The 16,254-nt window shown below is 41.8% G+C and overlaps 1 protein-coding gene across 3 annotated transcripts in view; it reads left to right on the top strand.

The window, feature by feature from the left end:
- Positions 1 to 16,254, top strand: part of LOC146319961 (tetratricopeptide repeat protein 28-like) — a 257,551-nt gene that overhangs the window by 154,041 nt on the left and 87,256 nt on the right. For all 3 annotated transcript variants that reach the window (XM_084728080.1, XM_084728079.1, XM_084728082.1), the window contains 2 exons: positions 6,255 to 6,527; positions 9,329 to 9,459. In XM_084728080.1, coding sequence (XP_084584206.1) covers positions 6,255 to 6,527; positions 9,329 to 9,459 — 404 coding nt within the window. The remainder of the gene's footprint in view (positions 1 to 6,254; positions 6,528 to 9,328; positions 9,460 to 16,254) is intronic.

Here is a 16,254-nt window from a genome sequence, read left to right as displayed (position 1 = left end):
TTCATGTGTTTGACAATCTACGCATGAGTGCCGGTGCTTCCTAACCGTGCCGCTCCTCTGTTACCAAGAGTAAATATAAAACATTAGTGCCACACAGGCTGAGTTAACAGAACAAGAAAAAGAAAATCCCAGTGAAAACTAACACTCAACAAAGACGCTCTTATTCCACCCAATTTAGATGATGACAGGCAGCCTGTTGTCTGTTTCTGCACTGTGTACAGACTCAGAGATAACTAGAGATCCCCACCAGGCAACAAATGGTGAAGCACCAGCTGCAGTGCCACCACAGCCGCGAGATGCAGCCAGCAGGGATTTGTAAAATCCTTCAGCATACAGTCATGAATGTGCACAAAATATTCAGCTGATCAGTCCGGTAGTATTTGAGGTTAGATCCGGACAAGCTGTACATGATCTCTGGAATAAAACAGTTGTGTTGATGCTGAAAAGGTGCATAGGCCTCTTTTTTTCCACACAGAATCAGTGATAAAGATGATAAAGAAGCAATAAGCAGATAATAACAATGGCTTCAATAAAATCTTATCAATATCCATCCTTACTTGTCAAGCTGCTATAAATTTATATACATGAAGTCCTTGTACTCAGTAGGTTTCCACCTGCTTGTTTTGGGTTGTAACAACATTGTAATTACAGTATAAAGCTGTAATCCCTTTGTAATTACACTTAAATCTCTTATAGCAGATCTGTAAACACCACATTATTCCCTTCTGTGCATAAACTCAATTTTGCTGCCATGTTGCCAAGAAAGAGCTGATTGTATCTAGCTGTGTTTGCAGTGTTCACTTATCTTAGTCATTTATCTTACCACAGACATCTCGACACACTGTGATGTTTACAGTCCTCCCAAAGCACCTTTATGTTTGGTTTTTTTGCTACAGAGCAAAGAGATCCATGTGATGACATCCATACCAAAATAGCAAAATAAATAAATTAGGATAGCGGAAGACAAATAATGAACCTCTGAGAACAATATCAAGGCATATGTCTTCAAGGACTCAGTGTGCGGTGAATTCATCAAAGCTTGTTCTTGTTTCCGCAGTAAATTTAATATTATATGTGTAATACCCCAATTCTTAGTGTGTCATATACTATTCAGCCCTCTCCTCCTGACACACACGCACACACACTCCCACTCCTCATTGCATAGATCAAGGTTTCTCCTCATTATTCCACAGCTGAGCAGCTGTTGTGCTCTCATGTGACTCATACTGTATTTCCCACAACAAAGGGCTCTCACAAAAGTGGAAACTGGTGCAATCTCACCTCCCTCGTCTTACTGTATCTGTCTCTCCCCGTCTGCCACTTCCGATCATCCTGGCAGTAATTTTTCCTTCAATATCGGCATTGTCCATCTGTGTGATTGGACGAGCTGAGGGAAATCAGCCTCTCACGGTTCTGTATATCTGAGGCTGTGTTTTAGTATGTATGCAGTCACATGGGTAATATTCTTTCTATTCATCCTGCTCCAGTTCTGTCTCTCATTCAGCTGCTTGGGGCCAGAGAGAGTGCAAAGGGTCCATTAGCCGTTAATTATTGGATTGTTTTCCACATATGGTGACTAAAAAGGGGTTTTTCCACTTGAAGATCCCTCCAGATAAACCAGAGAGGAGATGGTTTCACAGTGTGTGCAGTTATTGACCCAGCCTGGGTCTTTGGCCATTGAAAAGCTTGTCCTTTAATGGGAGGATTCGGAGCCTGCGTTCATTAACATCTTTCCTGCTGAGGAGCCTTTGAGCAAAGTGCTTTTGATTCTTAAATACTCTGAGCACCAGAGCGGCTGCTGTGTAAGTTACTCTGACATCTCATCTCCCTGAAAAGGAAAAGAGGGAAGAGAATATTTTGACAGAGATTAATGAAGTATAACATTAATACTTACCGGACCAGTGTGAGATCTAGCGGTGAGGTTGTTGGCTGCAAAAAACACTAAAGACCCACTCTCTCAGTGTTTGGTTTGTCTCTTTACTGTGATAACATGGCGGTACAACACGACAGAGGACCTGCACCCTCTGTAGATATAAAGGGCTCATTCTATGTTACGAAAACACCACAATTCTTATTTTCAGGTGATTACACACCAATGAAAATATACTTACGAATATTATGTTCAATTTCTGCGATTAAATCCACCCAAATCTTACAGTTTGGACATTCTAAAGCGGAGGTGTCAAGCTGCCAGCCTGGGGGCCATTTCTATTATTAAAGCATACTTGCAAACCTTGAAACCTCAAGAATAGGGAGGATTTTGAAACTAAAAAGTTTGAGTTTCAGAGACTTTATTTCCTGCATTCTGGTGAGATTTAAAGAACATGCATTTAAAGAACTAATACTCATCAATCCTCTGTCATTTTTCATTTTTTTAAAAACATGATTGATGTGGCAGATCTTACGAAATGCACAGGCCTTTCCTTTAAAACTTTCCTTAAGAAACTCTTCTTAGAAAGTTTTGAAATGCAGGAGAATTATGATCTCAGGAGAGGGCAATAAAAAAAATCTCCTGGGAAAAGCGGGAAGGTTTGTAGCTTCATTACAGTCAAAATGGGCACTGCACTTAATTTTGAGATGATTCCACAGTCACTTTCCTTCTGCTTTAAATACCCAGTAGTGCACCAAATCAAACCAAATGAGTAAGACTTTCTAAAACTACATTGTTCAACCGTTCTAGGAAATTTAGGAAAAGTGTTTCTGACTGTTCTTTTTTAAATATCTTTGCTGCAGAAAGCAATTACCTTGAAGCAAAGTGCCACGGGGATTTGTCAAGAATCACAAAAGTGTATAACACCACCACTTATCTAAAGGATAGGGTCATCTCTTTCGAACAGTGCAGTAGAATAAGACACGAGCAACATAAAAAGAAAATTAACTGACTAAATAAATAAATAAATTCAAATATAAAATTTATGTGATAAAAATAAATAAATAACATGCCAAATAAATGAAGAGTGAAACATTCATTTAGAGTTGTTATTCCTGAACAGCAGCACACACCAACAATGCAGCATGTGCAAAAATAGGACCCCACGTTTTATTAAATTTGGCAAGGGAACCATTTATAGTTCACCTAATGTTTTCCACTTTAACAAGGTAAAAAAAATGCCCTTGATCTTTAAAGACAGAGCGGGGGTGCAGGTGATTTCCACCTCAGTTAAATCACACATTTGGCTAATAAGGTAGCAAATGTAACAAAGTCCCAATACAAACTGAAATTGAGTTAAAGATTTCTAGCCAGTATGTGTGTGAAGAAAAGGCTGACCAGAACAAATGTGGGTTGCAGGGACCTGATGACTTAATGATCTTAGAAAGCCTGCATTTAAGTGAAGAAAATAGTCTCATCTCTCTCTTGTTTGTCTTATCCAGTGATATTTTTTGGTATTAGTAGCTATTAAAAAATATTAGGAATCTTTAGAAGAAATTTTTGAAATATTTAAAGTCTGTGTAGTTACAATGTTAGAAAAGAGTTGCTGAAAATGTGTGGAAAAAAACTGTTAACTATGTACTACTGAATTGTGGCGGCTGTTCAACTGTTTCTGTGTTCAGGGTTTTGACATCATGGCTTGATGATACACAGGAGGCATCCCTCTCCTAACACTATAGAGCAGATTAGCATTTAGCATTAGCCGTGCAAGTGACAAGAAGACTGCTTGGTTTAAGTAACCTGGTTTGTGTCGTTCATCCGCCCCAAGTGACCCAATTTATGAACGACACCTGATGCACGTCTTTACAAGTCAAATAAAGCTGCCAGATGGAGCATCCATTTTTCAGGTCACAGTGGTGTTTGACACTTCACAGAGGAGAATATTTCGAGCAGCTGTTACGAAAATAAAGTGGATGACAGTGAACTGAGCGCCGGTGAAGCGTCTATATCACCTGCTAGCTTATGGCACAAAACAGCTCGGTAATTTTTGAGGTGGCTCACAGTGTAAAACATTTAAGAAACGCTGTCCTAAACTGTTTCGTGCATCAGCGAACAGGCTCAATGACATGTCGCTTGTTTGAAAAACAAAACTCATCTTGGTTCTACTTCAGCAAAGTTTCGCGCACTTGCTTCACCTCCAACCTATTTTATCTGGTCAAAATCAATACAGACATCCTCGTCGTTTCAGTTTCCCCCTGTCAAAGCAGTCAATAGAGGACGAGAGAGTAATTCATGAGGTTGAGAACAAGAACCTTTCTTTTTATGGGAATATCTTCAAAAGAGTTAGAAGTAAACCGTCCCCCAATTATATAAAAGTGAGGCTGACTTAAGAAAATTACGTCAGTTATGAATAAATAACTTAGACCTTTAGTCCACTCATCTGCAGGGGGAGAAATCACAAGTGGCACCACTGAGACATCACTTGTATGATATCTGGACAGTGTTAGGAAGCGGTGTGAGACAGCAGAGCGGACACACCCCCAGCGTTTCAGGGCAGAGAAAACTGCTTCATTTTTTTCATGACTTTGACATCTAATTTTAGATTTGGCTGGGTGGTTAATAACACATTTTTTCTGTGATGTGACAAGCTCAGAATACATATTTATTATTGCTTTACATGGAGGTTTTACAGTATTTTTCACATGTCTTAAATCCTCAAATACAGAAGAGAGAGTGTTTTTATTCACGTAGCTGGATAAGTCTCTGGTACGTTGCAGATATGGATTTCATCCTACAAGTATAATGTTGTTACAGTAAGGTGCGGCCCTGGCTGCAATGGCACTCTTAAAAAGCATCTCTTACAAGACAAAAGCAGAGAAATGACTCTCTGTTATGACTCTCCATCAGCTGTGTGCATGTCAGCGAGGAAGAGGTTGTAATTCTTCTTCATATCTTGATGCGAGGCTCAGTAAACACCTTAACATTTGAGTTTGTGTGTGTGTATGTGCCTGTGTATGTGTGTGAAACAACACACTCCTGGATGTTGTCATAACTACCTGTTTATGAATGCAGCAGCCATGGCACCTTTTTAAAAAATGATTCTCTCCGTGTTTGATTTATGACTCAGCTCTCGGTGTCACTCTGAAGGCAATTACAAGCTATGAATGGATATTATATGCACGCACTGTCTCTGTAAGCACGACATTCTGCCAAGTGCTGGAAGAGAAGCAATGCTCTTGAAAGAGCATCATCAGTTATGCTTTTGAGTGCTTGTGTGGGGAAGCATCTCATATTGTGTGTGTGAGTGTGTGTCTAGGTGAATTAGTGTCTTTGTGCGTTCCCAAGAACCATTGAGTTTGTTTAGAGTTGTGACTGTGTACTAAATGTTTGTCTAAACAAATGAAAGAAACAGTTTATGAAGGCTTGTGCCTTATGCTGAAATGGAGACTACACATGCACACAGCCATACATAGCCAGTTAGTACATCACAGTAACACCACAGTCTTCTGTAAAGCGCTCTGACCTAATTAGTACAGATTCTGCTGAAAATATTTGCAAATACAGGGCCATGAGAATTAAGAATTCCCCAGATACTATCCTATACATGAATGCAAATATACACAGACACACACAAATTCATCAATAGACACACACATGCACGCAGTTGGGCGTGCCTCCCTTGCCCCCCCTCCTTGTTGTTCGATGTTGGTGTCTGCCAGAGGGCTTTGTAATCTGGAGGGGCTGTGGATCCTGAATCCCGGGCGGCCCACCATTGATTTATGTCATTGTGTGCATTTTCAGCCTCTTCAAAGGTCACCTTGTGTGTCTCCTTTGCTCTGCATTCATCTGCCGCTGCTACTGTTGTGCATTAGCTGCATTAGTTTCCCCATCACTCTTTAAACTCCATCTCAAAGCCCATTCAGCCTCCTGTATTCTCTCGAACAACCACATCGACTGACAAGAAGAGCAGGCAGAAATATGATTTCTCTGTGTGGTTTGTAAAGACAGTTGCCCACAATGCTCTAAACTGGTGCCATTTTTATGCAGAGCTGTTGGAAATTGCTAGAGATTACCCCAGTCAGAGCGGAGGCAATGGAAAAACGGCTCATATGTTGACTTATTGTCAAATTGTTGGTGAAAGCCGTCACTCAGCCGAGCTACAGGCTACGTTTATCCAGGCAGACAAAACACAGCCACCGCCAGAATTAAGCAGAATCTGAATTCAGACAGCAGCCACGTTCGTCTGGGTTGGTAAACACGTAACACGGTTACTGCAACCAGAGTCAACAACCGATGTTGGTCACCATGTCAGCACGAGGTTATGTTTTGGCATATTTTGGAATCTGTTTCTAATCTGCATCTTACTCATGTCCTCCCTCTGCAGAATCTCTCGAGCCCACCTATCAGCAGCTGCAAAAGATGAAGCTGGACAAAAGTCCCTTTGTGGTGGTGTCTGTGATTGGCCAGGAGCTGCTGACAGCGAGCCACCACACGGCCTCTGTTGTGGTGCTGGAAGCCGCTTTGAAGATCGGTACATGCAGCCTCAAGCTACGCGGCTCTGTCTTCTCAGCCCTCAGCAGCGCCCACTGGTCCCTGGGCAACACCGAGAAGAGCACTGGCTACATGCAGCAGGACCTGGAGGTGGCCAAAACCTTAGGTAAGAGTCCTGAACTGGGAAAGAAGAGCTTCAATCAGTGATGTTATTTTTGTTATTAATTACCCTGCTGATTATTTTTTCACTTGAGTGTTTAGTTAATGAAATATCTGAAAGTGAGATATGCAGAACGCGTCACAGAGGCCAAGGTGACATCTTGAAGTTGCTCGTTTTGTCCACCAACAGTCCAAAATTCAAATAAATATTCAGTTTAAAATGATGAGAACACATTATCAAAACTGATGAGCCAGTGATTAACACATTTCCACATACTTTTAGCTTTGGTGATGGCCATGTCTGGCAGTCAGTGTCTGAACTATCTGAACCACTGGGTGGATTGCCATCATCAATTTTGTGCAAGTTCATTAGAGGATGAATCCAAAAGTCCCTGGCGGTTCTAGACAAATTTAACTTGTGGGGGCCATACGGGGGCCAGTCGTTTTGTCAAAGGGGCACATTCGACCCAGGTAGTAACAGTATACAGTAGCACAGAAAAAACAACATAAAATACCAATATTTGTTTATATTTTAGCAAATTAACACTATCAAAAGCAGCCAAATTAGCTATTAGCAGCTCCTTTTGGGAATGTATCCATGGATGCATGGACGACTATCAGTAAATTACTTTGATACTGAAGAAAGCTGAAAAACTTGATGATTCTCTGGCAATGATTTATAGACACGGCATCATTCTGCAGCAGAAGATTAATGCAAGAAAATCTGTTCACTAAAATTGAAAGTCTTCACTTTTTAGGACAAAGTGTTTGACAATAGTCTGCTTATACATTATTTACAAACTACACTAACACAACAAACATAAATTTTGATTGGTATTTGTTTCGCAAACATGATGTCAACACCATATCACTACAAGAAAGTTACTATTATAGTTGGTTTATGTTAAAATATATGCAAATTAATACTTTCTACCATTATAAGGATGTTATAAGGATATCATTAAAGATTAAACTTTCTTTTTCACTTTTCCTGATGAAAAAAAAACTAACCTAGAAAAATTATCCTTTGGAAAGCTTGTTTTTTTCACCTGGCAAAACTGTTTTCTGCCTACTTTACAGATGAAAATAAAGAACTGTTCTGAAAGGACCAGTGTGTAGGATTTAGTGGCATCTAGAGGAGAGCTTGCATGTTGCAAATATCTTGCCTCACCCTTCTCTTTCAAGCATGCAGGAGAAACTATGGTGGCTGCAAAGCTTGCAAAAAGCTAGTTTATTGTTTATTCCTTCTGGGCTACCATAGGAACATAGTGGTGCAACATAGAAGCCCCTGAGGAAGAGGACCTGCACCCTCTGTAGATATATTTAGTTAATTCTGAGGTAATGAAAACACAATGATCCTCAGGTGATTATACACTAATGAAAGCATACTTATGAATTTTAAATTGCATTGTAATATTCTACCAATAGATCCATGCAAGTAGTACACACTGGACCTTTAAAATGCACAATTTTTAAGTGTTCATTTTACTCCAGTGTTTTCAAATTGCTGAAACTGCGAATTTTGGAAAGGCTGTAGACCCTCCTTCAGTCTGAAAATGATGATGCAGACCCCCACGTTCACTTCCTGAGTGGGTCTTACCAGTCATGACACTGATTCAATACGCCACAACCGCATGACTCTCACTGGAGGAAAACATCTGCCTTGACTACCAGCGGTTAATACAACATGGTTAATGAATTACATGCATTGCTGACCCTGTTGTCTATGTGTTACTTTCAATAATAGTTTCACCTTGTTGTCAGTCCAAGTAAAAAGATCTCTGGTCTTACTTTTCACCATTGCTTTCAGCAAATAAGCAACCAACTGCAGAGTTAACAATTTCCTTCCTCTTTACACTGCCACATGCATGTTCATTGTGCATTAATGGTCATTTGATGTGACGTTTCAGGCATTGTTTATATGGATGCAGGTTATTTTCATTCTAAAATGCAACATATTAGTGTGGATGTAGCCTTCTTGTGTATCTTGTTTCAAGCAGAATTCCATTTTATATATATATATATATATATATTTTTTTTTTTTTTTTTTTATTTTTTGCATGTTTGTCTAGCCTTGCAGCCAAGTAATTTAAAAAATATTTACCTGGAACAGATTTTTTGATCTATTGTGTTCTTCTCCATTTGAGCATCTTGCACCAAAATGTACGGTTATTTAAATCTGTGAGAAATTGCGAGAATTTGACCCATTTCTTAGCTCAAAAATAGATATTACTTACTGCGAGTATGGATACGCTGTGTGGGTGTTAATGTACGGAGAGGAGATAAGGTTTGAAAGAAAGACAGTAAGAGAAATAAAAAAAAAAACTCATGATGGTGGTAAGATAGGAGAAAAAAATAAAAAGAGAGTAGCACAGACTGGCTCCACTCTTCTCACCCCCACACAGTTTGACACATGACTGGGCAGAGCAGCTGGAGATAAGGAGCTGTGGTTCTCAGGTGGAGCACGGAGGCTTGCGCTTTACTTTGGCCCCTGTCTGTGGGGCCTCTCTGTCAGGCAGAAATAATAAGGCTTTCCCCTCTCACCCTCTGGAGCATTGAGATCAACTCTACCAGCTGTCAGGGAAGCTGCTCTACTGTGGAGAACTTAGAACGGACACTTTCCCTTTTAAGGGTGCAGTAGCATGTCAGCGGCATAGATGTGGTTCATCACATGGCTGTTCGACGGTGGCGGTGGGATGATGTGAAACAAACACCAGCTGCTTTGTAATCATGTAGGCCGGACTGTAAACATGCTTTGTTGGCTCTTTTCATTTCGCCCCCTCATCCCTTTGGGTTTTTCCTCTTCAGGTGACCAAACAGGGGAATGCCGTGCTCATGGGAATCTGGGCTCGGCATTCTTCTCCAAGGGAAACTACCGTGAAGCACTGACCAACCATCGCAACCAGCTGGTTCTGGCCATGAAGCTTAAGGACAGAGAGGTAAGAAGCACACACAGTTACAGCAGTCAGAAATGGACAGAGCTGACTGACCCTGTTCTTGTTCAGACCTGGTATTAATGTGCGTCCTCAGTGATCTGATCACAAGTCGACTGCTCTGAGTATGTTCACACAATGTCTCTGCAGCGCTCCTATCAACTGTAAGGGTGGGAATCTCTTGGTGCCTCACGATTCGATTTTGATTCAGAGCACTATGAAGTGATCATAAAACGATTACTGTTGCATCTATTGACGCAAAATCTTTAAAGCCAGGGGTTGCTGCCGGGTTGGCCTGTATCACATCTGCAGTTGCTCATGCTCAGCCGTCCTCACTAAAACCCAAGAAGTAGCTGAGTGTAGAACATAAACATAAACACTTTGTCAACTGACATTTAGAAAATTGATGTTTGACATTTATGAATCAATTCAGAATCTCCTCCTGCCCCCATCAACCGACACCGAGCGTCATATTTCACCTGCACTGTCAGCAGCCCAGCAGGTGAGAAGCTCCATGGTCCGCAGGGATTTTGTTACTTAACCATGCACAGGACGACATTTGTACTTTTTCTGACTGTGTGGAAATCCAGTGTTTTCACATAATGACAGCATCAGAGAGGGAGTTAAAGTGTGTGTCCTTGCACACCACAGATCCTCTTTCCTGCCTGCTCTTTGCAGCAACACAATGTGTTTTTACAGGGAAAGAAACAACTTCACGTTTTGTATTAATGCTGAATTTACAAGAAAGTACAACTGATTGGTTTTACTTTACCTCTCTGTATGTTAGCAAAATGCACTGTTGTTTTTAACTGTGGCCCACTGCGAGAAACAGACACAGTGTTTTTTCCACAAAGAAAGAAATAACTTAATGTATAACACTTGCCAAATTTACAAAGAGTCACTCAACAACTCTCAAAATAGCCAGATTTTTCAATGGAGTCCAGGGTTACTCATCTTTTCCCAAACATCTGCTCCAAGTCAGAGAGCCCACGCAGTACAATGAAACAAATGATGTACGTGCAGGATGTCATTTAAGTAGACGGTCTTCGAATACGGCTCAGATCATCTCCAAATGTGGTCTGAGTGATTGGATCTCAAATCTGTCCTCCATACACCTGTACCCAGAGCTGTCCACTTCTGATTGGATCACCTTGGATGCATGTTAATACCAGGACTGAACAGGCCTGTCATTGCAGAGGACATTGAATCGAGGTTAAAAAGTTTTTTTTTCTTAGTCTCTTATCATGTTGTAGGTGTGGGATTGTGCTGTGCCCAGCATTCCTCTGTTCTCGCTGTTTAGAGGGTATCTGAAGGAGGAGTCTGGAGGACACAGAGATGCTGCTGCTCTTTTGTCTATTTAAAAACATGGGTGTCAAATTGGTGTGGAGAACAGATGAAGGTGATGGGAGAGGAGAAAGAGCGAGGCAGTTGAAGAAAAGGCCAATAGGATAGCCTCAGCAGCTGGTTCACCTCATTATCTATGCAGACCATTTATGCAGATATTATGCAGATGTTTATCTGGTCCATGTAGCTGTAAGTCTGGGGCTTTGTAACATACGCCTGTTGTGGAATGTAATTTACACAGATTAAGTTGTTTGAATATGGGGCAGAGAGAGAGAAGAAAAGTGGGAGGGAAAGAAGATCATGAAGGAGATGGAGGGGAATTAGTTAGACAGACTGATGCACTTTTCTTGACTCTTTGGTGCCCTCTGTCTCTCTTCACTCTGTCTCCTACCTCTCTCCCTCTGTGGTCATTGTTGGGGGGTGACAGGTGCTTGTTCCAACACAATTCCCGTCACGACAAGGAGAAGAATGGCCTCCGTTTCCCCTTCATTCCTTATCCTCCCCACCAGGCCAGCAGGCCTGCTTGTTTGTGCTCCCTGATATCAGGAGACATTTAAACAGTCCAGTCAAACGCGACACAATGCACCGGGATGAAACTAACGGTTGAAGAATGAGGCCAGACGTCCCTTTGACATCTCCGCCTCCCACAGTTTGAGGATGTGTGCAGAGCAGAAGTATGATTATGAGTCTGCAGACAGCAGTGCCAAAAACCTCTGTCATGTAATGAGGTTAGAGAGAGGGATGGCTGAGAGACACAGAGGACACATGCAGAGTCCCGAGTGTCTGCTCTGAGGGTTTGACTGCTCTGCACATGGTTGGCTGTTGCAGTAAATGGGCGACCAAAAGTCTGATTAAATGTTTTAACTTGTTTGTGTGTGTCTGGGAGTGTTTATATCAGTGGCGTAAGGTAGTCACGATGGGCCCCAGTGTATGCTCGTAGGATGGGCCCCAGTGTATGCTCGTAGGATGGGCCCCAGTGTATGATCGTAGGATGGGCCCCAGTGACGGAAATACCAAAGAAAATAAGAAATCATTCATTTAATTGAACAGTTTTTTAATAGTTTGATAGTTTTTTATAGTTTCTAAGCATACAATCCTTATAGATTGCTACTGACTATTTTCCAAAAATAAAATAAATAAAAAACATGTTATGTTTTGCCTTTTCAAAGACAAGTATGGCGAATGCCACCATTTTTAATTCACTGTAATGTGAGCTCTTCTTTGAACAATGGCATGTTTGTGAGGTGGGAATCCAATTCACTTGCAACAGCCTGTTCCCCACCCAACAAAAAGGTTCAGCTAAATAAAAATGTGGTCAACAGCTAACGGTTTAGTCGACTACTACGGGGCAGCGCTGGTTCCATTATAGTCAGTACGAGGCAGACATCTCCAAAACTCTGCAACTCACACCAAAACAATCTAGATGGATAAACAGCACTGCAATTAAGTGGAATTATTCTGGGGTGAACTAACTATCCCTTTGATGACCCAGCAGTATGGTATAAGTATGTTACTATCAAGCTGTTGTGATAAATACTGCACCACATTTTCCATAACGGAGGCCTGTGCTGCTCACATGTTGCTTCTTAGAGGAAAACAATACCCAGACTGCGCCCCCATGCTTACACACAAATGCCAAACGGACCTCTCATGAGTGCCAGAGCGTCCTGGGGCCTGGCGGAGGTCATTGAACACCACTAATAGTTGCATCATATACTGTACAGAACGTCCTGATTGGCCCTGCATGGCCCCCCCCGCCCCCACCGCCACTCTCCTCTTGTTCCTCTGAAGGCCCCCTAATCAGAGTCATATGTGTGTCACACCACCTGGTCTCCCTCAGAACACTCTGGAGCCTGGCGGATAGCTCATTACGGCCGGCCTGTTGTTTTTGTTTCTGATGTGGACGTTTTATCTGGCCTTTCTGAGGCTGAGGTCACTTCCTAGAGGCCGGGGACAGGATGTTGTTTCTGACTGGATTTCCAGCGTGCGGCCTACAGTCCAACAGCGTGGAGAAGAGAGAGACTTAGGCTCATTATGTGGCATCGATTCCAGTCCTCCTCAGTGATAAAGGAACATGTGCCATATGTGAATTGAAATAATTTTAATTAGAGTGCGTTGCAGTTGCTAGAATTTCCTGGAGACTTTAAAGAAATCATATAGAGTCAGATGTTTGATGTGATAAAAGGACCTGGTGAACCATGTGGCTTTGATATGACGTGGGATGTGGGTTTTGATCATGTGGCTAAAAAGCTGGAAGCTGATAACAGACACATTTAAATGAACTCTGTGAATTCGTTACAGTTTGTGTTTTTGTGTGTGTTTGGTGTTAGATTGGCACCTTTAAAGGAAAATCCTTTAAAGGGTTATTACAACCCTTATCTTTGTTGTTTTGGCCATCATTCCTATCTGCTATAACGAGATTGTACTCATCAAGTTAATTGCTGACATCTGGGCATGCGGTGATATCACTGCAAGAGAAAATAAAGATGAGCGGTAAAATTACTGACTTCCAGGTCCAACTTTGACCTGTGGTTCTTACCATAGATCTGCATACAGGCAATTTCTTACTGTGCAATGAGGGGTAATTACCAACATGGTTTAGATCATGGTCCTTCAAAAGGGGGTCCGCGACCCCTAGGGAGTCGTCAGCGTCACTGCAGGGAGTCTGACAAAATATTGTGTGTGTGTTATTTCTGTATAGCAGATCACTGCTATAAGGTCAGGTTAAATATAGCATCAGCCCATTTATTTCGCCATAATGACCTGCTCACCGTACATTATCTCTTACATATATGTCTGAAAATACACATTAACATCAGTTTTATTATTAGCAAGATAAAGTGGCCCATTCATAAAGAAATCCCACAACATTTCACCGACACAACATCTGCAGAAGCCACAGAGACATTTCATAATTATTGTGAGCAACAGACTCTGAGATAGGCCTACCTCCCACTTCAGAAACTGGTGAAAGTGCAGAGTTTGAGGCTAATGCACCTAACATTAACCCTGGTACAACCGCTGCAGATTTAACAGCTACGGCAAAATGCAAACAAGAAAAGACATGAAAATATTCATGTATTATTAGGGCGTCCATGCCCTGAAAAACATCGAAGGCCCCTGGTTTAGACAGTCTAACTAGTTTGTTTACAACCTGGCTGATCATTTATGCTTGTGTGTCTTGCCATATTTGACTCTTTTTTAGCATTGTTGCCATAAGTCTTTCTAGCTTCCAACCTCTCTTGCACAATGTTTTAACTTTTTTAAAATTATTTTTATTGTCTATTGTATATATAATGTGCAAATTATCTAAACTAAACTAAACATTGTGGGTTTCCTCACTTTTATCCAAAAGGGGGAAACAGCACCACCAAAATCCCACTTGTGGCCAAAAATATAATATCACAGCTGTGGTGATAAGAACTCCAATCTATTATTTTTGCTCCTCGCCTGCCCCTGACAGCTTAGGCCCTGATGCAACATCGATATTTACGGCAGTGCAATGAGGAGCAATTACCAACCTGGTTTAGATAATCTGACTAACCCTTTGGCTTGTTTACAACCTGTTTCATCATTTGACACTTGTGTTTCTTGCCACGTTGGACTTCACTGTAGCGCTGTTGCCATGTTTCCAGATGTCAGAAATTATATTGATGAGTACAGTGTGATCTACTGCTGCATGGTAAAAAATATATATATATATATACAACTATATATACAACTATGTTAAAACCTATAGAAATGATCTGAAAACAAAAGACATAGTCTGGAATTAAGGTTTAAGAAATTATTATCTAATCCCTGAAAGGTGATCATACTGTTTATCACTAAGTAAGATTTGTGTATGCCTGCTAATACTTATACTGGTACCACAACTAATACTAAGTAGTAGTGTAAATCAAAGCTCTGGTTTACTGCAGCACTTCAGCTACCAGTCTGTAGTGCAGGGTGAACAGTGGCCCGTGTGTGATGAAGGAGCAGAGAGAGACAAAAAACAGAGATCCCAGATGAGTGTTCCCTATAAATCAAGAGCCAGTACAGTACCTTGGTCCTGTTATATCAGCGGCGGAGCCATGCACGGGATCTCTTTTCATCTCCTAATAACCTGGGAAGAAAATCTCTGTCGTGGCTCTTTACAGCACAATGCAGCAAAAGAAAAGGCAGGCCCAGTGTTGGCCACTTGCCTGTAGCTGACCAGCAGAGTCTGTGACACTAATAAATCGTCCTGAATCTGACCAGGATCCTCGTCTGTAAAGAAGGAGAAAAAAGAAAACAAAACAGAAAAGATGGCCGAGCTGGGGAAAGACTCAAAGAGTGAGTGCTCTGTCATCCGCGACTGGGACTGGGAGCTGCGGTCCAAACCAGTGAGGTCATAGGCTAGCGTGAAGTTAGTGTTTTTCTTTAGCTCGCTGCCTTTTGGAAATATCCTTAGCAGATTTTCAGCTGTCATATATACTGCAGATAGAACATAAACACGCTCCCTAGTCTTTTTAGTTGAGTGTGTCTTTTCCAACTTTTGTTTTTGTCCCAGTTTCCACACCTGGCTTTATCCATGGCCTGCCAGTAACCGTCTTTAACAAAGGCCTTCTCTGTCATTGTGAAACAAAGCTGTTAAACTAGGTCTTTCCTCTCCAAACTCCCTCTCCCGTCCCCTCTGTTTGTCTGTGACGTTCTCATCTTAAATAGTAGGTTTAACTAGAAGGAGGTAACCCCTAATTTGGGGTGTGAGTATTTAGGAGAAACTGAGGCGGGCTGGCAGTGGTGCACTCTGTAATTATGTCTTGTGTGATGTTGAAAAGAGTCTCTGCCGCTGACTCCCCCAACCCCAAGTTGAAATGGAAATCACGATCAGGGAAAAGTAAAAAGGATACAAACATGTTTTTTCCATAGGCTCTGCAGTTCTGCTCCGTCTCCTACCACCATTGTCCTCTTTAACTCTGGCTTTGTTTATCTACACTCTCGCTCCATCTGCCGAAAGGAATTTACTCAAACTTTTGCCCCTCACTCCGAGAGTGACACGGACTGTTTCATCATGGGTGTTTATCTTGCTGCTAGTTCGGGGCTGTATGGACCCTCCTTGGTATAATGAGGCTGAGGGCTGAGAGATGAGCCTCTAAATAAGGGGTGAGGAAGAGGGCCGGGTGTGGGTGTTCCTCTTGTCAGGGTCAGGGTTTGTCAGTGTTTGTCAGCGCTCTTGCAGTGGAGGGGATCATTAAGGAGTCATTAGGGGTATGGACGTGTGCCTCCAACGCCTTTTCTTGGGGCCCACGCTAATAGAGGATGGCACACGGGGGAACTTGGCACCCCTGTCGCTTTACTTTAACCTCCACTTCTTTGCTGATTAAGAAGAAGGATTTGGGGATGATTAGAGGGGCTAATTTAGCTGAAATATGTGGCGGAGGCAGGAGGAGAATGGTGTCCGGCTAAATGTAAGACAACACCTCCTGTGCTTGCTGT

Source organism: Lutjanus erythropterus, chromosome 10, assembly GCF_056507025.1.
Source record: "Lutjanus erythropterus isolate fLutEry1 chromosome 10, fLutEry1.hap2, whole genome shotgun sequence".
NCBI classification, from domain to species: domain Eukaryota; kingdom Metazoa; phylum Chordata; class Actinopteri; order Lutjaniformes; family Lutjanidae; genus Lutjanus; species Lutjanus erythropterus.
The sequence above is the reverse complement of the archived record's forward strand: the minus strand, read 5'-3'. Positions and strand labels throughout refer to the sequence as shown.